Source organism: Pseudorca crassidens, chromosome 8, assembly GCF_039906515.1.
Source record: "Pseudorca crassidens isolate mPseCra1 chromosome 8, mPseCra1.hap1, whole genome shotgun sequence".
Classification (NCBI taxonomy): Eukaryota; Metazoa; Chordata; class Mammalia; order Artiodactyla; family Delphinidae; genus Pseudorca; species Pseudorca crassidens.
In genome coordinates, this window is record NC_090303.1 from 18,021,870 (window position 1) to 18,047,774 (window position 25,905).

At 39.1% G+C, this 25,905-nt stretch overlaps 1 protein-coding gene across 6 annotated transcripts in view; it reads right to left on the minus strand.

Moving 5' to 3' along the window:
- HBP1 (HMG-box transcription factor 1) overlaps positions 1–17,148 on the minus strand; it is a 31,085-nt gene extending 13,937 nt beyond the window's left edge. The window contains exons 1-8 of one of the 6 annotated variants that reach the window (XM_067745934.1): positions 16,864–16,876; positions 12,009–12,243; positions 10,926–11,052; positions 7,573–7,756; positions 5,211–5,439; positions 2,262–2,400; positions 1,601–1,712; positions 1,400–1,512 (exon numbers count right to left, since the gene is read on the minus strand). In XM_067745934.1, the coding sequence (XP_067602035.1) occupies positions 1,400–1,512; positions 1,601–1,712; positions 2,262–2,400; positions 5,211–5,439; positions 7,573–7,756; positions 10,926–11,003 (855 nt within the window). In that variant the 5' untranslated portion in view covers positions 11,004–11,052; positions 12,009–12,243; positions 16,864–16,876. Of the gene's footprint in view, positions 1–1,399; positions 1,513–1,600; positions 1,713–2,261; positions 2,401–5,210; positions 5,440–7,572; positions 7,757–8,974; positions 9,180–10,911; positions 11,053–12,008; positions 12,244–16,863; positions 16,878–17,027 lie in introns of those variants that run through there. The other 5 variants (XM_067745938.1, XM_067745935.1, XM_067745933.1 and 2 more) reach the window with 5 other exon arrangements.
- Between the last annotated feature and the right edge of the window lie 8,757 nt (positions 17,149–25,905).

Here is a 25,905-nt window from a genome sequence, read left to right on the forward strand (position 1 = left end):
CATGCTGCGGGGCAACTAAGCCCGCGCGCTCTGGAGCCCACACGCCACAACTAGAGAGAAGCCCGCGCGATGCAACGAAGAGCACGTGCTGCAACACAGCCAAATAAATACATAAATATTAAAAAAAAAAAAGAAAGAAAGAAAGAAAGGTCTTGAATCTGGCAATCAAGAAAGGGTAGTAATACTCTTAAAAGGGGAAAAATGGACCTGGATGGGAAAGAAAAAGGTGAATCCAGTGTTGGCTATACTAGTAACTAGATTACAGAATCTTCTAATTCTTAGAGCTATAAGAATTTAAAGCTAATCCCAGTTCCGTCTTACAGATCAGGAAGGCAATACCCAGTGGGGTTGATAGACTGCCCAAGGGCAGTCATACAAATAGCTGCTGGCAGAGCCAGAAACAGCCCAGCTTTCCTGACTCCAAGAAAGACCAAAGCAGTTTCCACAGACCACCAAGGAGCTGCTGTCGACATTATCATCAGAGAAAAAGTGGTGAAGAGAGTGAGGAAGGGTAGAACCTTATTAACATTCAACATCATGGGCAGACAAGCCACCAGTCCAGACAAGACATCAGAAGGAGAAGCAGGGCACTGCCATGCTACGCAAATCAAGGGCAGACAATCCACTATGTCAAACACTGCAGAAATGTCAAAAAGAACAAGCAGAAGTCTCTTTAGCAATCAAAATAAAACTAGTAACCTTTGAGACGATTTTAGTAGAGCAGCAGAGGCTGAAGTCGGACTACGGTGAACTTCACTATGTAATGCTTACAGCAAGAAGGGGAGACTGAAGGCCGCCAAGTCAGGACTGCTGTTCTCAAGAGACTCACTAGTAGGGGACAGCAGGCGCAGAACAGGAATTTTACACAAGCACACTTCACATGCCCAATTTCTCTGCCCACAATGGAGATGGAGAAATTGAAGATTTCAAAGATAAAGGTTTCATCCAACATTTATCCTACTGCTTGCTGCCCACTACTGCCTTTGCTTATCGACTTAGAAAACACCAGCATTTTAATGGGTCATTTTAAATGTAACTCGATCAATTCTCACTTATCCATAGGAGAATTAACCACTTTGTAGATTACCTAAGGTAAGGCTTTGGTTTGTTTATTTATTCATTTTGTGTTTAATGCCAGTTTAATTTTCCCCAAAATAAAATGTGTAAAAAGTGCTAAGAAATACACTCTTGTTTCCATCTAAGAAAGCTTCATTATAAAGGTGAAACCTAAAGTCGCTTCTCCTCTCCATCGGGCTAAGCAACAGTCACAGGAGCTCCTCCCAAAATGTCAAATGTCATTTAAACATGGAAGCAAATGGGAGGATACACCTGCAGATTAATAACAAACCTATGTTCCCTTTTGAAAGACTTGTAAAAGTTTTAAGGATTTTAAATCAACCTTGTGAGTGCCCATCTGGAGATCTTCCTCATTATCGCAGCCTTCAGTTCTAGCAAAATCTTCCACATCCTGCCATTCCTTATTGCTTCCCTTATGAAAACACAGTCGTGTGCCTACAGTTTAAGTAAAAAACAAGTATTAGATATGTGACTACTGTGCTTGCTACACAAATAAACTGTAAAGAATTCAAGCATTTTTTACCTTTCAAAAAACAGTGCCAAGCAGTCGAAGGCCAGGAATTGCACCACCCCAAGTCGTCATCATCCGAGAGGGAGGACATGCAGAAAATACCAGATTCTGACTCACTGCTTGCCTGTGGAAAAAATATTACAAACTTTCTAGGTTTTCTTTTGTAAGATGTATTTTGTTAATCTGTGTCTTCAGACTATCTATCTATCTACCTACCTACCTACCTAGCTACCTACCTACCTAGCTACCTAGCTACCTAGCTAGCTGGCTAGCTATGCCGGGTCTTAGCTGTGGCATGCCGGATCTAGCTCCCCGACCAGAGATCGAACCCAGGCTTCCTGCATTGGGAGCACAGTCTTAACCACTGGATGGCCAGGGAAGTCCCGAGACTTTATTAGTGGATAACTTAATCATTCTAAACTTAGGGGGAAAAATCGCCTTCAAAAACTGAAGTTCTGGGAAGTTTTAGTTAAATGCATGTTCCCACTGGTAACAAACTTTCCTAACAGTTAATAGAGCTGTACATACAACTGAATCCAGATCAGCAGGAGAACAGCGAGAGAGACTATTTCCCATCTGCATGTGCTTCAGAAGAACTGCTTAGAGAGGGAAAGTTCATGTTTTTCAGCTGCTGTACAGATTTCATAAAGTTTAACCTCATGAATAAACTTACCCTTTCATGTCTGACTGGTGTTTGCTCCTTCCAGTGGTGATGAGCGAAGGCTGGCCCACCCTTAGAAGAGGACACCGGTGGAGGGCGCGCATAGGAATGTAAACTTTTGCTAGTAGCTATGATGTGTACAGGAGATGATCTAAAATAAAGAAACTGTTTTAACCACAAAGCAAAGGTCCTTAAAGTAAAGCTTTCCTTTTGGTGAACTTCATATTCATAACACCAATGTTATTACATATAAGACACCTCTGGGAAACACTACTAAAGACATCAGGGTTTCGTCTATAGTATGTTATTCCTTAACATCTTACCCAAACCCCCTTCACACATTTTAAACACTGTTTTTTTCAGATTAGATAATATACTTTAAATTCCAAACTACTGTTTCATTTACTCATTCACTCATTTTTATATCACTAAGCACATACAAGTGTGCAGTTTCATTCATGAAGGATGATACCCCCTTATGCAGGGCTCCCGATCCCTTTCTCTCTCCTACTGTGATGTGGTCACCAAATCTCGGCCCTCCAAGCTCAACGTGACCAACACGGAACTCTTTATCTACCAACCACCTGTATCACTGGGCAGATACAGTGAACTACCTGAAGCTAAAATGTTTAAACTTATTATAGTAGAAAACAGCCGATTTGCAAAGCATCTACACATAAAGCCAGCTACTTCTGCACCAGGATCACCTTAAAAAAGTAAGTTACCTCTTGCCCCGCTTTCCTGTCAAAAGTCTCTTTACCAGGCAGTGCTCCCTTCAGAGTACACGGGGCTCCCCAGAACACACTAAGATCCTTCCCCCACAAACATATAAGAGGGGTAACAGCAGCAAGCCCATAAAGGACGACCAGTAAGGTATACTGACTCGGGAGTCTGGAAAGCAGCAGAAAGGAAAATTTCAGGGTCTAAGAAGTAAATTTGAATTGTCCCAAATCAGGACAATTCTGAGATGCCAACTAAGGATTTGGTCCTTAACAGAAAAATGTTTACACGTATCTGTACTAATCCTCTTTCTAAAAAGAGGAGGGACATCTTACTTTCCAATTCTTCCCTTATTCTCTGAGAAATCTGATTAGCCCTCATTTTTTTAAACTTAACATTTTTTATTATACCTTCGCAGAAATCAATTTTTAAACGAGGATCCATATATAAAACTGTACGTTGCTTTCACGTTCATAACACTTCTTAAGTAAAAAGCCCTCAAATTTCCATGCATTTTAGCTTACTCTCCAATCAACTTTGGATTTCAAAATACAAATATTTCATCTTTGCCCACTTTCTTCCTTTTATTACACATTTACATCTTTATGAAGTATAAGAGGATGGCCAAACTGCTAAAAATTCCTTAAACTCATTCCTGCCTTCGTGACTAGTAAAAGAAAATGGGTTCATCAGTTCTTCTGTTTAACCATTTAAAAGACAAATAACAATGTAATGTTCTAAAATGTATATGGCCTAAATGTTCTGTAAAAATTAATATGCTGCATGTGCCTGAATCACTAACACCATGGTCTCTTCATCCCTCTATCTATGCAGGGATAATACAAATTTTACCTGTCCTCAAGCCCTTGGTACTGTACAGTTACAACTTCAGACATCCCAAGTTCAGTAACTAACACAGTTTAACACTCTACAAGAAGTCACGAGAACAGCACTGACTGTCAGAAGGCAGGCAAGACAGCAGAGCGCGACTCTTGCGCTTGTTCCCTAGGGAGAAGGGAAGCGTAGAAAACGCCGCAGAGAGTAATCTACATCTTTAGGGAGCTACTCCTTTACTTTTTTTTTTTTAACATTAATTTTCTTCTGAGGGTTTTACTCAACTTTCCATGAACTAAATTATTAATCCTCATGAGCTTACTGTGAAAAATGAAAAGTACTCTCTCTAAACTAAAATCGGGGAAAAAAGAAAGTCCAATAGTAAAATCAGAGTTTTTTTTTTTAATTGTAAAGCAATTTTTCACTTTTTGACTATTAAGATTACAATGAAAACTGGGACAATAAAGGAAGTAATACTTTGAAAGGCAACTTTTCATTCTTGTGGAACTCTTCATGGATTAAACTGAAGTTAATTAAATTGAATTTGCTCTAATCAAAACCAATGACCTTGCTGAATAGAAGAAAAACAGCGTAACTTGCTGGGCTTCACACCTAACAAGTTTATTCTTTAGCAAAGAACTATACTAACTTAGGAACACTACCAAAATTCAGTTATTCCTACATCACCTATTATGGACTCTGGTCTACCCACTCACATGAGTGCAAACCTGGGTATTTTTTTCTCTTCCCTACAAACAATCATATTTATCTATGTCTTTTTACATAGCCAATTTTATAATTTGGGGTATAATTAATAAAATATTATCCATTTAGGTATCTCTAGGAATATTAGTTGGAAGCTTCCATAATTTCATAGCACCATTAATTCATTTTCTTAAACTCTGGTCTGGTTATATGAAACAGTGGTTTCTACCAATGGGAGTCTACTTTTGTAAGTTCAACATTTTAATATTAGCAAACATAAATAACATAAGGCCACATACACTGTGGAAAAAAATAAACCTAGACCAAAAGGAACCAAACTCAAGGTTGATAAAAGTTTAAAATATGTCTATTTTAATTATGATTCCTTAGACATATATAATTTTCATCTAAGTAGAAATATATAATAAAAGTATTCTTGGTCTGATGTATTTTTTTGATGACTTTAAACCATTTACAAATATTTTTGACTCTGCTGTTCTCTTATCACTTTTATCTAATTCTCAAAATATGAAATCATGACATTGGGTGAAACAGCTCTTTGATTATTTTAAGACAAAGAGCTTAATTCTAATGAGTTTGATAAACCACTCATGAGATGGTCAAGATTACTTTTAACTCTAGAAAAAAAAAGCATTTTGTCATGATAAAAGTTTTCAATTAAAATACAGCCAATGTTCCCACCTGTTGTAAAATGAGCACTGCATAAGTGGACTTTGTGGACTGGTGGCGATATTTGCTAATTCTGTTAGCCAATCCACCTCATTTTCACGGTAAGTGTTTTCTGATATTTCTGAGGTATTTTGGTTCCAAGATGGTCTTGGATATTCTTGATGTGACACATCTGAACTTAGCTGGTATATGGCAGATTGAGTAGGATCACTCTGAACAGCCTGAAGTTCAGGAAGATCATCTGCAAATAAGCACACTCGAAATTATAAGAAGGAAATTACTAATACAGGGAACAATTCTACAATCACACCTGGAAGACAGGTCCTCAAATTTAGCTAATTAATTTTGTGAGAGGAAACGTGTAAATTCTAAATGTTTTCTTGAATGAAAACAAGTTTCAACTGAAAAAAAAAAATGACATCTTATACATTTAAGGGCCAACAGAGTCTGACAGAAAAGTAAACCTAGCAAATGTAAATGGATTAATGACTTCACTACTCAAACCATGTAACTACCACAACTGTTCACCAACTGTTCTGTTTGTGTTTTCTGACTTTTTCCCCCAGTTTTTTATAGCTCACCTGGGAATAATCCATATACCACTGAGACATTTTTATGTTAACATGTTAGAGGAAAAAGGCGTTTTATGGGTACACAGATGTACTTATTGTTCACACCCTTGAACCTGTTCAACAAGATTACTGCAATATATGAAAACAACAATTTTCAAAGATGAAACCTAGATCATATTATATATTTTCAGGTACTACTTGTTAGACTTTATCTATGCTAAATTATTTCTTTTTAATGAGAAAGTCTGAACTCAGTAATATTTATTACTTATTTTTTTCCAGAAAGTGTGTTCCCGAAAGGTAGTTCATGACAGACTCTCAGCTACCCAAGAAAGAAAACTAGAAATAGTACCCAAGGACCACTCATGTACATGCCAAGGCTATGAACACTGTAAGATAGACTGAATTCTAAAAAATTGAATTAAAAATTAAAGAAAAAGAAAGGAGGGGAGAAAAAGCATCTTGCAGGCCTTAAAAAAGAAAAACCACCACCAAAACAACCCTCTTTGAAACACATACCTACAAACTCTACAGATCCACTGGGTCTCTTCAATATATGTCAAAAAACTCTTCCAGTCTTGAGAGTTCTCCTAAACTGTCACTATAAAAGTACATACTCCTAATTCCTATTCAGGGGAATATCCCAGAATAGCTCACTAAAACAGAAATGTCTTACAAGTACTGATTCAAGACACCTATTCATAAAAGTGACTAGAAGGTATCCCCCCCTTCACAGAGCAGCTAAAATATCACACCAACTTAAGACAATTCCACTCTGTAATTCTCATGGTGGTGGAGCCGTTTCCCTTCCTTCACTGCCAACACTGTTCTTTGACTATCTTTATTTACTGTAAAGGGTTCATTTCTGTCTTTCAAGTTACGGAAACTACTTTTAAACTGAAGTCATGAGGGGTGGTACAAGTTTTTGACCCCCTGAGCCCTAGGTTCCTGATTTCCTCCTGAAACCTAAAATGTGACAATGGAGGAATCAACTACCTGATTGAACTGGGGCTTCTTGCTCAATAGTAACCACTCCTCAATGAATATTCGGGCCCAGCAATCTCTTAGCATTCAAACAGGTTATGTCCCAAGACCTTTAAGATCTCCGAATTTCCAAAGAAGACTCCAGCATATAACCTCCTTTACTTCATCATTTATAAAATGAGGACACTCACATCTCAGGTTTTTGGGAACATCAGAGAGAAATGCATATTAAATGGGAACAAAGCCAAGATGAAAAGTTGGCAGCAAGCCAAGATCACTCTTCACCTGTTCACTGTCTCCAACAGTGAGCTCAAAGCAATACGATTCAGAGTCATACCTCAACAAACCTACACACTTCTACAGGTCACGTATCTTTGGAGTAGCTCAGCAGTAGTGATAATCACAAATGTCAGATCCTCAAATTTCAAGGGTCCACTGTAATTTCCCCATCATACCAACAAACCAGGCGTGAATAGTGGCCAGCATAATTTGCTGAGCTCACATGGATATTTCAAAAGTAACATCTTTTGAAAAGCCACACAGCAAGGTTTTCATAAGGTGTTCAAAGGCTCATCTTTATCCACAAAGGCAGTTTAGTTTGAAAATTTGTAAATGAGTCTCTATGATAACCATAAATAGCCCCAAGTTAGGTTGGTTTTAAGTAATACTTCACAAGCAATAATAAGAGAACACTGAAAACTTCTGATGTACAAAAACTTGACATGCTTTTTATCAGTTCAAGGTAGGTGGAAAAGCTAGCTAAACATGAAAATTAATCTGAATCTCAGTGAGATTCCTAAGAACTTCATTTTGTTTACCAAGCTCCATGTGCTCATCACAAGAGTTGTATCCAGGTGAGGATGGCAAATTTTCATTACACTGCAGCAACTCCAATGAGTCATTCATTCCTGAAGCTCTCTTGTCCATTACTAGCAGGAGTTTCTGTACAGCATTAGGCACCTGATTTGTCTTCACTTCCCACACCATGTTATGGTGCTCCGACTTAAAAATAATATAAGAAAAAAATGTCAAGTCATGTGATTTGGAAATAATGTAAGTATAAAATAATGTAAGTATAAAGTCAATCAGAGACATCACAATGTTGTATCTTTAATCACACATTGCTATCTGTATCCCCCTCAAAACCTTTAGACATGGATGACTGAAGGTCTATTCTATTTTGCACATTTTTTGGAAGATTCTATTTTAATTTCTCTAGTATTTATCAACTGTGTTCATTATTTTGTTTTCTCATCTTCTGAAAGTGAACAAGTTTAACGAACTTAAAATTACAGTCTCTAACGAATATTTTTAAAAGTTTCTTGGGACTTCCCCAGCAGTCCAGTGGTTAAGACTCCGGACTTCCACTGCAGCGGTCACGGGTTCGATCCCTGGCCAGGGAACTAAAATCCCTCAAGCCGCGTGGCAGGGCCAAAACAAAACAAAACACAAAAAACAAAACAAGACAAAAAAATAAAATAGAAAAGAGTTTCTTAAAATGGCCATATACTATACTTCTTATAAAAATAAAAATGTTTTCTTAATGAGAATTTGGGACCTAACCATACTAAAAAGATACCTGACCTTCTGAATAGGCTACAATTTTTACAAAGATTAATAATATAAAATGTGGTTATACCTTTTACACTCTTGCCTTTGGACGATGATCAAATCTGTTATTTAACATGGGTGACAGAAGCAGCAAGATTTCCTGATTTCTCACTACTCCAAATCTCATTTTTTAATAGTTCTAATGAGTTAATATGAAATACACAAAAAATTCTAACATATAGTTTTTTTCCTCAAAATAAAACAAAATATACTGCTCTTAAAAGTCAACAAAAGTCAGGAACTCCCTGGCAGTCAAGTGGTTTGGATATGGCGCTAACTACTACCGGGGTTAGCCGAGGCCTGAGTTCAATCCCTGGTCAGGAAACTAAGATCCCGTGGTGTGACCAAAAAAAAAAAGTACCATAAAAGTCAGGTACCCTAGCCCAGAAATGCAGTGATAGGACATTTATACCAGAGCTTTCTAAGCCATGTCATAATCACCAACAAACACTGACAGATTTTTTTCTACAAAGGCTTTTCCAATGAACTTTTAAATCATGAAATGTTATCCTGACTATAAAATATATGACCACTGTGGAAAAAAATGAAAAAAGCTTTTCTTAAAAAATAAAAGGAATATAATAATTATCTCTCTTTTAAAAAATTTACTTTTTATTTATTTATGGCCGCGTTGGGTCTTCGTTGCTGAGCGTGGGCTTTCTCTAGTTGCGGCGAGCGGGCTTCTCATTGCGGTGGCTTCTCTTGCTGCAGAGCACGGGCTCTAGGCACGCAGGCTTCCGTAGTTGTGGCTCACGGACTTAGCTGCTCTGTGGTATGTGGGATCTTCCCGGACCAGGGCTCGAACCCGTGTCCCCTGCATTGGCAGGTAGATTCTTAACCACTGTGCCACCGGGGGAGCCCCTATAATAATTATTTCTAATCCCACCAACCCGAGTTAGATACTGTGACATTTTGATGTACTATCTTACAATCCAATCTCTTTTTCATGCACAGACCTACGTTTTACCTAAATAAAATCATTTATTTTTCTTCATACTTCATATTATATATATTAATAGTTGAGACCTTTTCCTTAACATAAGTTCATAAGCACTTTCCTATGTCATTAATTTTTTCAAAGATCTATTTTAAATAGTTAAATAATATACATCATCAGGATGTACCAAAATTTATTTATCCCTCCTACTGCTAAACATATTCCCAGTTTTTCCAATCTTCTAAATAACAGTGAATTTACATTCTTTTTTTTTAAGTATTTGCTTATATCTGGTTATTTCTTTAGATTCCCAGAGACAGATTAGTAGTCGGATGGCAATTAAACATCTTAAGGCTTTTGACACATACAGCCAAACTGACCACTGCCTTACTTTATTTCTAATATTTTATTTCAGATGCTTTCTGCCTGTACTCCTCAAATATTACCCATTTCTTGGGCACTTAGAGCCTTACACAATACCGACTGTGAGATGTAGTATGGAGTAGTGAAAAAGGCACTGGGGTAGGTGGAAGGAAACAGGTTTGATACCAGCTTAATCACTTACTAAATCTATGAACTAAAGTGACTGAGCTTCAGTATCTCCATCTGAAAACAGGGCTAATGACTCCTGCTCTTTTCTTCCTAGAGCAGTTGTGAGGATGAAATGAAACAAAGTGAGTAAAAAAAAAAAAAAATGTAAAATGACTTTAAAAAAAACTTTTTTATCCCTAGACTGACATAGGGCAATATTATGCATACTATGGGCACTTCATGTTCTAAACAGGATAGTTATTGAAAACAGTTAACAACAGGAGACCAGACAACTAGCTATTCAGCTTCGGTAATTTCCTCCCTGGGAAATCTGACAAGTTATCCAACACATCTCAATAAAAAGTCACAGATCATACCACTACTTTAAGCAAATAACAGTTTATCTAAAAGATGTTTGAAGCATTCCCAACAAATGAACACTTTTCCAGTAGGTACAAGCTATTATGTAGTGATTAATCACAGTCTTATGATATAGTTACAGCAAATCTGCTAGGGTATAACAAATAATTTCCTACAAAATTGGTGGCTACAAGAGATATGGTAACACAAATCGACTTCTCAAGCGTAAGTAGCCAAATCCTGATTCTGAGCCTCCACCTTCTCATTGCAAAAGCCAAGCAAACTTAGCTTGATCTGAGATTCTCGACCCTAGTGGCACACAGAACCATGTCTGCTTCAAACCAGTGATGCCCAGGCCCCACCTTCCTTCCGAAGCAAGTGGTTTATTTGGTCTGGGGTACAACCCTGGTGCACTGGTTTTTACTTGTTTTCTTTCAAAAGAACCCCTGGTGTGTTGTGAGAACCAGCAGGCTAAAAATGACTGCCACATTCCTTTTTATGTAAATATATGTGTGTGTGTATATATATTCATTTATTTAATACATATTATGTACAAGGCACTATACTAGGTGCATCGATGAACAGCTTATCATGAATCTCAAGGAATCTTCACTTTAGTGGAAAGATATAAGCAAATGACCATAGTTCTACAAAGCCAGGGCTTGGCTATGAATGGGTAAAAAAGAAGGATGGGAGGCTCCCAATGAGAGAAACTCACACGAGCAAACTCACACAGTTAGCAAAGGACTGGATGAAATCAGAAGAACATAGAAGCCAGTAGGCAGGATGGCCTTTGTGTCTCCTGGTCATCCATCAATACTAAGGCTGGAAAGGCAGACTGGGATCAGAATCTTCAATCCTAATTTAGGAAAACTGGTTAGTTGGTTTGTTTTTTGTAGACAAGGGTAAGGACTTCGACAGTAGACTACTGAGTTCATATTATATTTGCTACTTGCCAGCTATGTGCCCTGGACAATTTATTTAAAATCTTTATGACTTGTTTGTAAAATGTAAATAATAAAAGCATCTGTATAGGTTGTTGTAAAAACTCAGTGAACTCATAAATGTCAAAAGCTTACAGTAGTGCCTAACAGAGCAAATTCTCAATGTAGACTGGCCAGTATTATTATTAGCAACTAGCAGACAATGGGAACCACTGCATACTTTTGAACAGAGGTCTAACATGATCAGAACCACACTTTAAACATTTTTTTGAGTCTATTTAAAAAACCATACTGAAACACGGTATGAGTCTGCAGGAACATCTATAACAAATATTTAAGGGAGAGTGTATTAAGAGTAGAGTATATTCACATTCCCAATTTCTGTCTATGCCACTCGCTCCCAGCCTCCTTTGAGAGTTCTCATGAGGGACTTCCCTGGTGGTCCAGTGGTTAAGACTCTGAGCTTCCACTGCAGGGGGCCCGTCAACGGGAAGATCCCGCATGCCCTGCCTTGTGGCCAGAAAGTCCTCATGAAAGAAACGGTAATTGGTAGTATCAGTGCAGACTCCTTGTTTAGTAATGCCCCAAACATGAGAGAAACTAGTTATTCTGTGTAAGTTCTTGGAACAATCAATATTAAGTTTAAATGGCAGATTTTAACCCTTCCCATAGAAAACTTTTCAACATCTTAAGTACGGAGAACACAATTCATCATCCTGACTTAGTGACTCAAACTCCGTATCAACATCTGTACATGCCTCATATACAGATGTGATCGGCCTAAGTCAGCCCAAGTTGTAATCTTAAACTTGAAAAATTTCTCACTTTTCCCCTTTATTATGAAATTCAGAGTTGCGATATTCATGTATACCTGTCCTCAGAGCTCTCCTTACGGGTAGGAAGCAGAGCTGCAGTTAGTTTGTGGTGTCCTCCCCCTCCCTCTGCAGAGCCCTTTGGTTTTCTCATTCTTCCCAGATAGGTTCGCTCTCTGCCTCAGCAGGTCCCGGGTGCCCGGTCACCATTCACTCTGCACTCATATCTCCTTGCAACTTCTAGCATTTCTTCAGCACTGTGTCTTAGTAAGCTACCAACATCTCATCACAATACTCTTTAAATGAAGTTGGAAAAAAACATTTTAGTTTCAAAGCAAGTAACAAAAGGGACCAAATAGGGCTTCCCTGGTGGCGCAGTGGTTGGGAGTCCGCCTGCCGATGCAGGGGACGCGGGTTCGTGCCCTGGTCTGGGAGGATCCCACGTGCCGCGGAGCGGGTGGGCCCGTGAGCCATGGCCGCTGAGCCTGCGCGTCCGGAGCCTGTGCTCCACAACGGGAGAGGCCACAGCAGTGAGAGGCCCGCGTACTGCAAAACCAAAAGGGACCAAATAAATATTTGTTGAACTTGAGTTCTATGTGTTTTCACGTCTCATTGCTCAAGACTATCAAAAGTCTGGTCTTGAGATAGTGGAAGTTTTCCTTCTGTAAACCTCCTGTACAGTAAACGGGAGCCTAGACTTCAAGTCAACAGACTTGAAGTTCACCTGCTAGCCAGGTAACCTGGGGCAGGTCGCTTAATCTCAAGGTGCCTCTACTTATCTCACAGGGCTATTGTGAGAATTAAATAAAATACATGAAACCAAAATTCAAGCCCATACACAAACGTAAGCTTTTTGTCTCTCAGTTTTCTGTCAAATTATAGTATTGGGGGGAAACAAGGCCTCTGATACCCTAAAGGAACACCAGAAGAGTCCGTACTCAAAAATAACGCCCCACATACACCAATTTAGATATTCATTATGATAAACAAGCTCCTCTTTCAAATTTCTCCTGGTAGAGCTAACGCTAATTGTTCATTCAAGCTTTTGAATACCACTTTGGTATTACAGGACTGGACATAGCTCATCTTGTGTTTAGTTAACTCTGTACATGTCAACTCTTCACTAGATCTGTGAATTCTCAAAAAGGAAGAGTAAAATTCTCCAGCAGTTGTACTTTGAAATGTCATGTTCAATATTACAAATTTTTATTTTATTGAGTGGGGATGAGAAGGCCCTACTGCATTTGTTTTGCAAACTTTCAGAAGTAAATATCCACAAAATCTTAGGAAGAGATGCCTAAAAATAGCCAAGTCTCACTGAATGAAAAAGAAGGAAATTAGGTTTTACTAAATGTCTACCTACTATGTGCCAAGCATTTCCACATACTTCATTTAATTTTGTATAAACTTCAAAACAGCTCTGAACAAAGTATTACTCTGGATGAGGAAGCACTTCCCTGGAGGCCCAGTGGTTAAGATTCTGCCCTCCCCCTGCAGGGGGCACAGGTTTGATCCCTGGGTCAGGGAACTAAGATCCCGCATGCCGTGCAGCACAGCCAAGAAAAAATATATATATAATAATAATATTCTGGATGAGAAAAACAGGGCTCTAATGACTGAATGGGACCATTTTCTCTTCAAAAAAAAAAAAAAAAAGAAACTGAGAAAAAGGACAAAAGGGATAGACCAACATAAGTTAGACATCTAATTTCAACTACGTTCAAGTGCCAATTCTTCCCTGACTCCTTATCTTTCCATCCTCATTATGGACATCAAGGAAAGGATCTTATACATGCCCTCCCTTAATCCTGAAGAACTTCTATATCAAGCTCAAACTGTTTGTGGGGAGAAGGTGAAGAGACACTAATTTGCAATTACTTTATAACTCTAACATGAGGAATTGAAGTGGTATTTAAAATGGATTACATAATTCCAAGCTAAAATAAGCCTCCATAACAAACTATATTAAACATAACTTTCTACACCAAAAGCAGTCGAAGCCTTAATGTAGTTCTTTTAGAATATTTCCAATGAAACTTCAAACAAAAGATTTCAGAGAAATGTTTCTACAACTCTAGTTTGCCACAGTGCTGAGGTTAAAAAAAAAAAAAAAAAAATCCACACCCCAACAGTGGGTGGTATTCTTTCCATAAAATATATTACTGTAGAGCATCACTTACCATCTATATGACTCTGAACAGTTGAACTTCTATGCCTCAGTTTTCTTCTTTCTAAATGGGACCAGCACCTGTCTACCTTTCATAGTTATTGGAAGTATATAAGACACTACATCACACACCCTTACCTGGTTCCAAAGCATTCTCCTACCAATCAGTCGCCCAGTGCCAAATACATCTATATAAGCTCTTATTAATTTTGTGCTGACTTGACACAAAATACTGAAATTGATGAAGATAACAGCAAACCCCTAACACACCACTACAAGCTATCCACAAACCTGTTAAAAAGAGTACTGTCAATTCACATAGTACTTAAGATGACTCACTGTATGAAAAATCTTTAAATCATATATGAAAGAATTTTTACATGAAATTTATTTTCCCAAACTTGATTGTAACCGTAAAAAATTTCACATTACGTATAACAACTTGTGGAAGAAGCTTTTCTAAACTACTACCAGTAACTTCTAAAAATTCAATCAACTATATTATAGAAGAAAATTATTTTTCTATTTTGTCTACAGAAAAGGACAGTGTAAACTATGATATGAAATACCAAAGTAAATGCAGATCAAAATATGAAGGTATATGACTATTACTGATGGGTCAGGCATAAACAAGAATATACAAGAATATCATTGTTAATAAAGAATATCACTTTTCCTCAATTTTGTGATATACAAACGTATTTGTCAGCTTAAAAAAATTTGTTGTGATTTATTTTCTCATTCTAGATAAAAGTTCGCCTTCATACTCAAAAGATAATATATGTAAAATACCTGGCATTGTCTCATTAACATGGTACTAACTTATCATAATTTATGGCAAAAAAGTACTAATATTTTCATTTCAAACAGAAATACAGCAGACCAGCTAGCAATTCTCCCTCAAGGGCCTTCAAGGTCTAGCAGTTTATTCATTCATAAAGCCGGTTAGCCTTCATCACAGAGCATTTGGATAGTGAGGAAAACGTCCAAAGAAATTAAAATACAGCGGAGGAGACAACTCTTAAAGCGACAGTACCATGTTTGAAGTCTGAGAAGCAAGCACTGTGAAACATGGGAAATCTTGGGAAATCCCGGGAGAAGGTAACTTTTAAAATAACATATGCAGTAGAAGTTTGAGAAGTGAACAAGGGGGAAGAGTTTTCCAGGCTGAAAAAGGTAATGGGGCTTATGAAATTAAATAAAATGGAAACTACAAAGTGAAATCAAAATTTCATTCTGTAAATAATATATTAGTCAAGTTAGAATAAACAAAAACTATTGTTTTAAAGTACTTTGCTATAAAGTGGCTAAACGGCTTCCTCAAAAGTATAAAGTAGCTCAAAAACTTAATGAGTGTATTTAATTCTTTTGAATATAATTCAAATTTCCTTAAAACTTTGTCAACAATTACCTGCTCAGCAAGAACTAAGTAGTTTAATCATGGAAACTCAACAGTTGACCCTAACACTCTCGTTAGCAAGCTAAAGCAGAAAATATCAAAAACAATAACAAAAAGCAACGACGGAAAGAACTAGAAGTACATCACAAATGTAGATCATTATCAATAGTTAAACAATAGAAAAGTATTTACAAATGTTAAAATTATTTTAATTCTCAAAAGGTAACTTTAATTTCAAGACCACTGCTGGGAATCACCTGTTATTGCTAGTTAAAGGGAAATAAATCTAAAGCACTTAGTCTAAATTGTTGGTAGGACGCCAACACTTTGCAGTATATATACAACTCCCTTTTACCCTCCTCCCTTCTTAGCATCACTGGCTCCCAGAGCTAGAGTCTTTGAGTATCTCCCTGCAGCCACAGCTCCTTTTACAAAAGATTCTTGCTGAAAACTCCTAAAGAATTAACTCTAGATGGTGTAGAACGCACTGCGGAAAGCGAAATCCCCTAGACTGCGTGTAGCGTTAGAAGAAGCTACAAAAACCGGGCCCCGACTCTCGATTTCGCCTGGATTATTTGTTTTGTTTTAATCTGCCTGGGGCAGCAGTATAGGTTGGAAGGCGGAGACTGGAATCGCCTGCCAAGCCTCGCTCTCGGTCACACAGAGGCAGTGCCTCCCGGTTCACGCCAAGTCCATCCCCCACCCTCTTTCGCCATTCATCGCGTTCCCCTCCCCTCCCCCCATCATGTGACCGCAGCCTGGACTCCAGGCTTGTTTTTCCCCTCAGCTCAGTCCCACCGCGCAGGCGCCAAGGAGCCCATTCATTCGAACTGCGTAACAATGAGCCCCAGGGCCCAGCGGCTCCGCGAGCTTCCCAGCTCGACCCGAGCCCCTCTCGGCCCCTAAAGAGGCGGCGCCTCACGGCAGTCCCCCACCCGCGGCCGGCCGCCCACCCCGGGCCAACCTCCGACCCTCCGCCCACTCGCGAGGAGTTGAAGTCAAACTTTCCGGGGCAGCCCCGGCGCCGCGTCGGCCCCCTTCCCCCGCCCAGGCCCGCCCCATCTCCGCACCCGGCTCGGCCACCCACCGCGCCACCCTGCCCGGAGCACCGTCCTTGCCTACGCCTCCCAGCCCCCGCCCCGAGACCCCCACGGGCCGCGCCGCCGCGAAGCCCAGGTGAGCTTGCGGGAAGCGCCGGTCCGGTGGGTTCGCCTCGGGCAGATATCGGACGGTTAACTGCCCCCGCCGTGAGGAAGAGGAGCGCCGACCCGAGCTCGCCCGGCCGCCCGATACCCTCGGGATCCTGCCCCTCCCTTCCCCACCCCCACCCCTTCCCGAACAGAAAGACAACAAACCCGTCGCGGAGTGCGGGCAGCCCCGGCGCGGGCCGCCCTGGCCGCGACAACACCACCAGCAACTCGTGTACCCCTCTCCGACTGACGCCGGCTTCCCCGGCGCACGTTAATGCTCCCGCCGCCACTCTTAGTCCTCAACCGAAACTTTCCTACTTACCAAACCCGTCGCCATTACCAAGTCTTTCAAGCTTCGTCTTCCCCCTCCCCTCAAACCCCCGGAGGTTGAGCCTCCTCCCAGCTCCTTCGCCCTCTTATTGGTCTGTGGAACTGCCATTCGATTCTTCCCCTTTCCCATTGGGTGATACCGTGTTCCGTCTCGGGGGGCGGGCTTGTATTGACTTTTGTGTTGTGTTTAGTGGAGAAGATGGCGTGTCAATCACTAGGGTGAGCGCTTCGGATTGGATTGCTGCCGAGACTGCCGGGACCCGAGCCAAACTTTGCCCGCGAAATGGATTGTGGGTTTGTAGTCTCGGCCTAGCTGCGTTCCTCTTAGGAACTGCACGTCGGAGGAAACGATTGGACTACATATCCCAGAAGCGCGTGCACAGTACAGGCTTGATAGTAAACAAGAGTCATAGGGACACGTGTATCATCAGCTCGTTTGTTTTGCTGTCTGGGACAAAAGGGAGGGGGCGGAGGAAGTGAGTGTTTTAGAGCTTTGGCCTTTTCTCTTCCTCTGCTAGCACTTGAGAGCCGCCCCAAACCTCTCGCAGCACCCATTCCGGGCCATAAACAGCCAGAGTCGCTCGCTGCTCAAAGTTTGGCAGGAGGCCAAGGTATTGTTTTAGTGCGAGGGGAAGGAGATGACTGCACAAGCGGAAGCAGCGCTGCCTCGTGGGGGACCCAGTCACCCACAAATCACGGCCCCAGGCATAGTGGGGATAATAAAGGTGGTGCTGGGCTCCAGTGGGAAGACTTAGCATTATTTTATCCTGAGCCTGGCCTCGCCCCTCCCGGGACAGCAGCTTGAGATTTCTCTGCCAACTCTGTTCGGTTCACCCGAGATTTTTTGAATGCCGTCTACGTGCCAGGCACCGAGAGGCTTGGGGATGAACTGTGAGAGAGAAGCTCGGGGTCTGGAGAATTTACAAAGCTCAGGACGGGAGGGGCGAGGGGCGATTACTACTGACTTTGGAATTAAGGGAAGTCAAAGCGATGTTTTCCTTATTGACCAGCTTGCTCGTTGTTTAAGGTAATCAGAGGGGTATAATGTGTGACTTAAACTGATTTAATTTGTGAATTGTTATCTGAATTTCCTTGGTGAGTTTTTGTTAACCAGTTTTTCTCTCCAGAGGTCTTCCCATTGATGAAAGAAGAATGTCTTCCCACTTCGTTTTCACTAGGAGTTCCTCAAGTTACTAATGCTCTGACTCACCCGAGGAGGATGGCTTCTCTGGCTTTATAGTTACCTTCACTTTAAATAAGGCTGTCCAGTCCCTAGTCTATAATTGATGTTTTTACCATTCCCATTACAAAGGCATTATTCACCTTTTTTCTTTTGAACCTTTAGTGTTTAACCATTTAAGCTATGCTTTAGGTTTTATATCTTTAGATCACTATATGTATGCTTAAAATTAAGGGCAGGAAACATATTAGTGAGAAATCTATAAAGTCAAACTTTTGGAAAGGAGCCTTAAATCATAGCTGGTTATTCCTTTAAACCCCCTACATTTCCTGAATTTTTAAATCTATCTGAAACCCACATAACAAATCTGGAAATCCAAAATAACTTTCCCATATTGCAACAAGTTTCCAAATTCTCTTAGGGATTCCCTGTTCAAATCCTTCAATGGAAATTATGGAATAGTCTTCCCTACCATGTGATCAAAGATTCACTTTCTGTGTTCACAAATAGTAATCAAACATTTTTTTGTAATTCAGAGGACCAATAAAATGCCTAAATTTTTCCCTGAGTAAAAAGGACAAGATTTGTATTTACAATCATTCAGAGATTAATGGAGTGACCCCAGGACTCGAATGTGGCCCTGCTATTCTGTGTATTTTTATTTTCTTCCCTTTTTTTTTTTTTTAACAGTGGAGGGTCATTGTGCCCCAGAATTGAAAAATTGAAAATATGAACTCCAGTGTTTAATTTCTTGACAGAAAGAAAAATCCATGGAATTCCCCTGATTACTGAAAACTAAAATCTGAGCTATTTATGAGTAACTCCCTCCAGGAAACTAAAAAGCTTTCCCTCCCTGAAAAATGAACTCTCAAGAGCTGGTGCCACTCCTTTCTCCCCTTCACTGTATAAACCATGAGATCTACTTTTGGCTGAACCTTAACTTATTTTAAAAGGTTTTTTAATTGAAAGCGTTTACTAAAAGCCTTAGTGGAGGTATTTTTATTTGTGGAATAAATGGGATGATGTGAAGAATAACTTCACCTACAGAAGATGGCAAGAATAACTTCACCTACAGATCAAGCTGTTGTACATTGTTAGAAATGATTATCTTTTAATAGCCCTGTAAAGGTTTTTCTATCCATTCATTCAAAAATATTTATTCAGTGCCTACTATTGGTTGACCACTGTGCTAGTTGATAAGGATACAAAGATATAAAATATTTTCACATACTCTCGTTTTTGTCCAAGTCATTAAATAGAAGAGTAAAATTCTCATAGTTCAGTCACAACTGATTAAATATCAGTGTTAGAATCTCTATACCTCTAAGTGGACAATTAGTCCTGTCTTCTGACTCTCCTGGGAAACTAAATGCCTAGATTAGTACCTTATGTATATTTAACAGGAACATCATCATTCATTCTTGGATGGCTAACAAAACCAGCCGACTCCTAAGCCAGAACAAAGATCAAAGTACAAAACCAGTAAGATCTCTTTAGAAATCTTTACATATGTAAATTCTACTCTTTCACTAAAACAGATATAAAGAATTTTTTATCACTAATATATTATTTATATATAATAAAATATAAAATGAGGTTTATATTTTATATAATGGATATAAAATCTTTATATATATATAAAGAACATCTGTTCATAAGACACTTCCATGATAAAACTGACATTAAAAAATTAGTTTCTTTAAATAGCACCTACTTTTGGTTAGACAGATATGATATACACACACACATATTACACATAAACTATGCCCAGATAGGTCAAGAAGTTGTCTACTAACATCCAAATGTCTTTTCAGCAGTTTGTAAAATACTTCTGTCTTTATAAAGAAACATCAAGTTCTAGTTTGTTAGTTAAAAAAAAAAACTAGATAAATCCTATTTAGGGGTGAAATTAAACAATGTATTTCCCTGGATTCCACCACATCAGGTACACCAATGACTACTGTGCTGGACTAAGAAAGGTAGGAGATAAAGCACATGGCACTGCTTAAATATTTAAAATATTGCTGTTGGGGGAATACCCTGGTTGCGCAGTGGTTAGGTCTCTAAGCTTTCCACTACCCCGCACTCCACGCCCCTCCCTCTTCCCCAAGCCTCTCGGTGCGGCCAAAAAAAAAAAAAAAAATCGCTCTTCAAAATGTTAAAAGGTAATGAAATCATTCAAATCAAGTACTCAAATTAGAAAATGGAGCACATAGATGGACTAAAATAGTTAAGTGCCCAAACTTTTCAGGTAGTATCTTTCTTGGCAGATTATTTAAACTCTTATACAAATATCCTTCCATATATCTTAGTATACTTTATTAAATGAGCTAATTTTATAATTATCTTAGTTCAAAGTACTCAGGTAAACTCAAATTGTAAGGAATTGCCTGGGAATTAAATGATGAGGGCCCTTTCAGGACTGAGAAATATGTCTTTTGTGTTTGTAATTTTTGATGCAATTAAAAGTTTAGATTTTCCTCACATGACCATAAAGCAAGACCTTTCTTCAGTGGTTGATATGTGGGTGACATAACGCAATCACCATTAGGAGGAAGAATCAAGGATTGTTGAAACACACAGATACAGAGAACAGAGTAGTGGTTACTAGAGGGAAAGGGGCGCGGTGGGGGGAGGGAAAAATGGGTTAAGCGGATCAACTGTATGGTGACAGATGGAAACTAAATTTTTGGTAGTGAGCACGCTGTAGTGTATTCCGAAGTAGAAATAGGTTGTACATATGAAGCATATAATGTTATAAACCGATGTTACCGCAATAAAAAATTTAAAAAGAAGAATTGTTGGGTTTCTGAGATAGGTAGGGTTTCTGGCTGGGATACCTGTGGTGTGTCAGTGCTATTGTCAATGCTGTTGACAGAGATAGGGAATGTTGGAAAAAACAGAGATGGGCACTGGGAGAAGGGGAAAGGATGGGGTCAAGTTCAGATGATGAGCTCCCTGTGCAGGCAGGAAATTTTTGTACCCAGTTCCTGTAAGCAGCTGAACGTATTTGTCTGGCGTTTAGGACAGCCAAGTCTAGAGAAATAAACGTGGGTGTCCTCAGCCCTCAAAAAGTTTTTGTAAGTTGTGCAATTTAGTATTACTGAAAATGTATTAGAGAAGGCAACAATTCTATTAAAAAATTTTTTTTGGATGTGGACCATTTTTAAAGTCTTTATTGAATTTGTTACTATATATATATATATATTTTTAATGTTTTGGTTTATTGGCCAAGAGGCACGTGGGATCTTAGCTCCCCAACCAGGGATTGAACCCGCACTCCCTGCATTGGAAGGCGAAGTCTTAACCACTGGACCACCAGGGAAGTCCTGCAACAATTCTATTTAATCCCACTTCCACTTCATAAAATCAAGAAGCAGAAATGTAACGGTTTTCATCTGCTCAAAGGACAGTTCTCAGGTCTTTCATTGCAAATTTTCTAGAATTCCTGTATCTGAACTGTTTAACACAAACTTCCACACATTTTCTTTTATGTCTGTTTGGTATCCTAGGCCTTTCTCTATGTATTGATACTTTCTTTTAGTTGCCAGTAAGATGTAGCTCATTTTAGAGACAACTCTGATAAAAAGCAATTAAGATCATAGGAGTAATATGTATTTAAATGTGCTACACTTAACATTTTTGCTTACATTTAGCTCCCCCCAAATTCACATTATTTCATCCTTCCATATTTCTTATGCATCTTTCTGTCTGGTCCATATCGTATGCATCGTTTTGTCCAGGCATAGATACCTGCTGAACAGGTGAATAAAAGGAGAAAATAAGCAGCATGAATTTTCTTATTAGTATATAGTGTATCATATGTTATGCTGTAGGTTATATGTTGTTTTGAATGTTGACCCCGTTAAAAAGCTTCCATGTGCTTTATGTGTCACTTGCTGTGTAGATTCATCACTATTTTTTGAGAACAGATCTCATCTTCTTATGCGTATAAGCACTATCTTATAATTCATTTTGATTCCCTCACGGTGCCAATCACACAAAGGCAGACAGTATTTGTCTCATTAATACACGCCAACTCCTTCAAGTTACAAAGCATATCAAAATGTGTGCTATAGTAATAAAAACATGGAAGATGAAATTTCAGTTCAGCTTTAAAGGGCAATTAAAAGATTTGCCAAAGATGTCTTTACAGGGAACACCTCTCCTAAGATAATTAAGATATTATTTGGCTTTAAAAAATGTCATTCATATACATTTCAAGAATACAGTCATTTTGTAAAGAGAGTTCCACTTGTATTAAATGTCAGCTTTCGGCCTAAAAGATGCAGTGCAGTTCTAGTGATACATGGCTCACTCTCTTGTTCCTCAGCAGGGACTGTGGTAGGTTTTAAGGCAGAGATGGAAAATCAGCAGTTAGAAGCAACTCTATCCAAGATTTTCCCTGGGCATATTTACTGCTCATAAACTCACTCAAGGGTTCTACTTTGTAAGATTTTTTTATGTGAAATAGAAAACATAGAGGGTTTCACTTCTGGGTTGTTACAGTCAAGCGTCAAGGCTGCTTTTGTCCTTTCAGAGACCATTTCCAGCTCACTCTTAACCTTCTGCTTGGAAAAAAGGAAAAAAGGCCATTTTTGTTTTTCCAATTGTGACCAAAGCCAAGTGCCTGATGTACATTGAGGCCAAACATATCGGAGTTTGGAGCAGAAAAAGGTTTACTGCAGGCCAAGCAAAGAGAATGGGGGGCTCGTGTTAAATAAAAAAAAAAAAACCAAACTCCCCGCTGGGTTTCAGGGAAGAGTTTTTAGTCAAAATTTGAGGTGAGGACACAGGGTGTGACTTTCTTCTGATTGGTTGGTGGTGAGGTAATAGGGCGGGGCTTCAGGAATCTTGAGCTCAGCCTGAAGTTACCATCCTCCACGTGCTTGGGGACCTTAGTTCCTGTAGAAGAACTCAGAGATGTACCAGATTGTTACGTGTATCTCTTCAAGAGGAACCACGACCCTGCCCCTTCTCTGCACTGTTGTTTCTTTACTGCTTTTTCTTTCTTCCCATTCCCTCACTTCCCTAATTAGTAACATTGAATCTGCCCTCTGGAACTCAGGGAAAGTCTAGGAGGCTGAAGCCTTTTCCTACAAACAAGAAGCGGGACAGGAAAGGCTTTTGTTGTGTACCCCACAGGTCCTGCTTGTTGCACAATTTAGAGTAATAAATGCATCTACTTTAAAGACTCAGTTATAATTGGTACTAACAGAACATTTCACATATTACATTTTGCAGTGACGTTTTAATCTTTTTGGAAAACGGCAAGACCCAGCTGTGGTTAAATCAGAATCTGGGAACAACACCTAACAGGTGGCCTTTCATTTTTAAGGTGGAGACAATTACCTCCGTATCATCCACCATCACATCTTCCCTTATATAAGTTACATGCTTCTTCAGGATTTCCTAGGCAACTTTAAATTTACAAACTTAGAGCATAAAAAAGGGACAGGAAGACCCAGATCTGTTGGTCAAATAGTTTTCCTTGGAAACTCTGTACACATTTCTCTATATACTAGGCTCAAACATCATTAAGAGAATATGAGTGTGGACAAAAAAACATTACCTACCATTTCAGTAAACAAAGAATGTTGCCTGCCCTCAAGCCAGTAGCCACGGTGCCACCCATACCAGCGCGCCCTGAGGGGAATTCAGGATGGAGAAAAACACGATACTGGCCCTAGATAATTAAGATATATGTCAGAGGAATAATTTCAATGAGCCCAGACTCTTGCATCTCCCCATACATAGAAAAGCACTAAAATCACTGAGGTCTTTTTGTGTGTGTGTGATTAGCAGTAATCTTTTGATGTCTGACTACATTTTTGTTTTTTCAGCAAAAACTCCTATATATCCTGGCCCCTCCCTTACCTCTTTGGAACAGTCCCTCAGAGCTATCTGAGAGGCTGTTGCCTGGGCTGTAGCCCTCAGTAAGGTCCCCAAATAAATATATTAATATCTCACAACTTTTAGGCTGTGTGGGGTTTTTTTTCTGTTGAAGTGACAGACCAAGAATTGCAGGAGGAAGCAAGAGATCTCGATTGCCCGTGAGTTCTGCCATGGATGCACAAAGTAAATGATTTGGATGGAATCACTGATTTTTCTCACTTATACAAATGGGATTGTTAACCTCTCATAATTATTGTTGGGCACACAAGTCCTCCACAAACACCTGGTTTACCTTATTGCTAACATTTCCATTATTCATTTTATTTTCAAGGTGTTTTTTTTTAAATACTCGTAAAGACTAACAACTATATAGTTTCAGTTGCTCAACCAGTTTTGCTGCCTTGAAAAGTATCGTGGAAGAGGTAAGGTCTCAACTCTTTCTCCAATTTCCTTCTTTCTTTCTCTTTTTTTCCTCCAATTTCTTCTCATCAAAATTCTTTCTGATATTCAACATGAGGCTGTACCTCACACTTTTATTTTAGAAGGCAGCATTCCTTATCATTCTATTTCTCCCTTATATATTAATAATCCTGTTTCTCCCTTATGTATTAATAGTTTTATTTCTCTCAGGCATTAACATTTTATTTAGATAGGAGAATCCCTTTTTCAGTTATTTAAGCTTGATAATACAGCTTATCCAGATGTATTACTTACCACGCTAGGCTTATACATTATTCATATTCTTTAAGAATGCCAAAGGCCATCTAGTCCTTGTTACAAATATAACATTTCTTGAAAAAAATTAGGAAAAATTATATCCATATTTTAAAGATGCTTTAGAAAGGAAAAGGACTTAGCACTTAACCCTACATATTTCAGTAAAATCCAAAATTCCTTGCTTCATGCCATATGTTTCACTTGCAGCATTTTAAATAGGCTGCTAGCCAGGGTTTAAAGAATGAACCAAAAACACATTCACACAGCATGCGTCACAAGTAGTATTTATGTTAAAGTATATGCACCAAGACATATACTACCAAATGTCAAATAGATAGCTAGTGGGAAGCAGCCGCATAGCACAGGGAGATCAGCTCGGTGCTTTGTGACCACTTAGAGGGGTGGGATAGGGAGGCTGGGAGGGAGACGCAAGAGGGAAGAGATATGGGGACATATGTATATGTGTAGCTGATTCACTTTGTTATAAAGCAGAAACTAACACACCATTGTAAAGCAATTATACTCCAATAAAGATGTTTAAAAAAATTAAAAAATAAAAGTATATGCACCAAGCCCTAGTTCATATCGAAAGGCAGGACACACACGCACGCGCACACGCACTCTCTCTCTCTCTCTCTACATAAAGGGAAGCACCTTTGTGTTAAGAGTGTCCTCCCATAATTCTTAGCAACATAATGCATCCTTGAATGAAACATCAACAGAGAATTTCCAAATAGTAAGGACTCTTGGTCTGTGATTAAATAATGGCATTCACAACTCAAACTTGCGGTGTTTTAATTACTTTAACACATAAATTCCCTAGTGTGCTAGATTTACTTGGTTATTCTAAATGTCCGAATTAGTCTGTAACATACCACAACTATTTAAATCACATATGACCAATAGTTAGGATTTTTAAAAACCTATTGCCCTACAGAACCATACCTCCTTGCTGCATGATGCTCAGGGCTTACCTTTCACATATGCCCTATCTCTGTCATGCTTTTCACATAGTACAATGTGCACTATGGAAGTCACATTAAAGAAACAAGTGGAAAAAAAAACTCATTGAAAACAC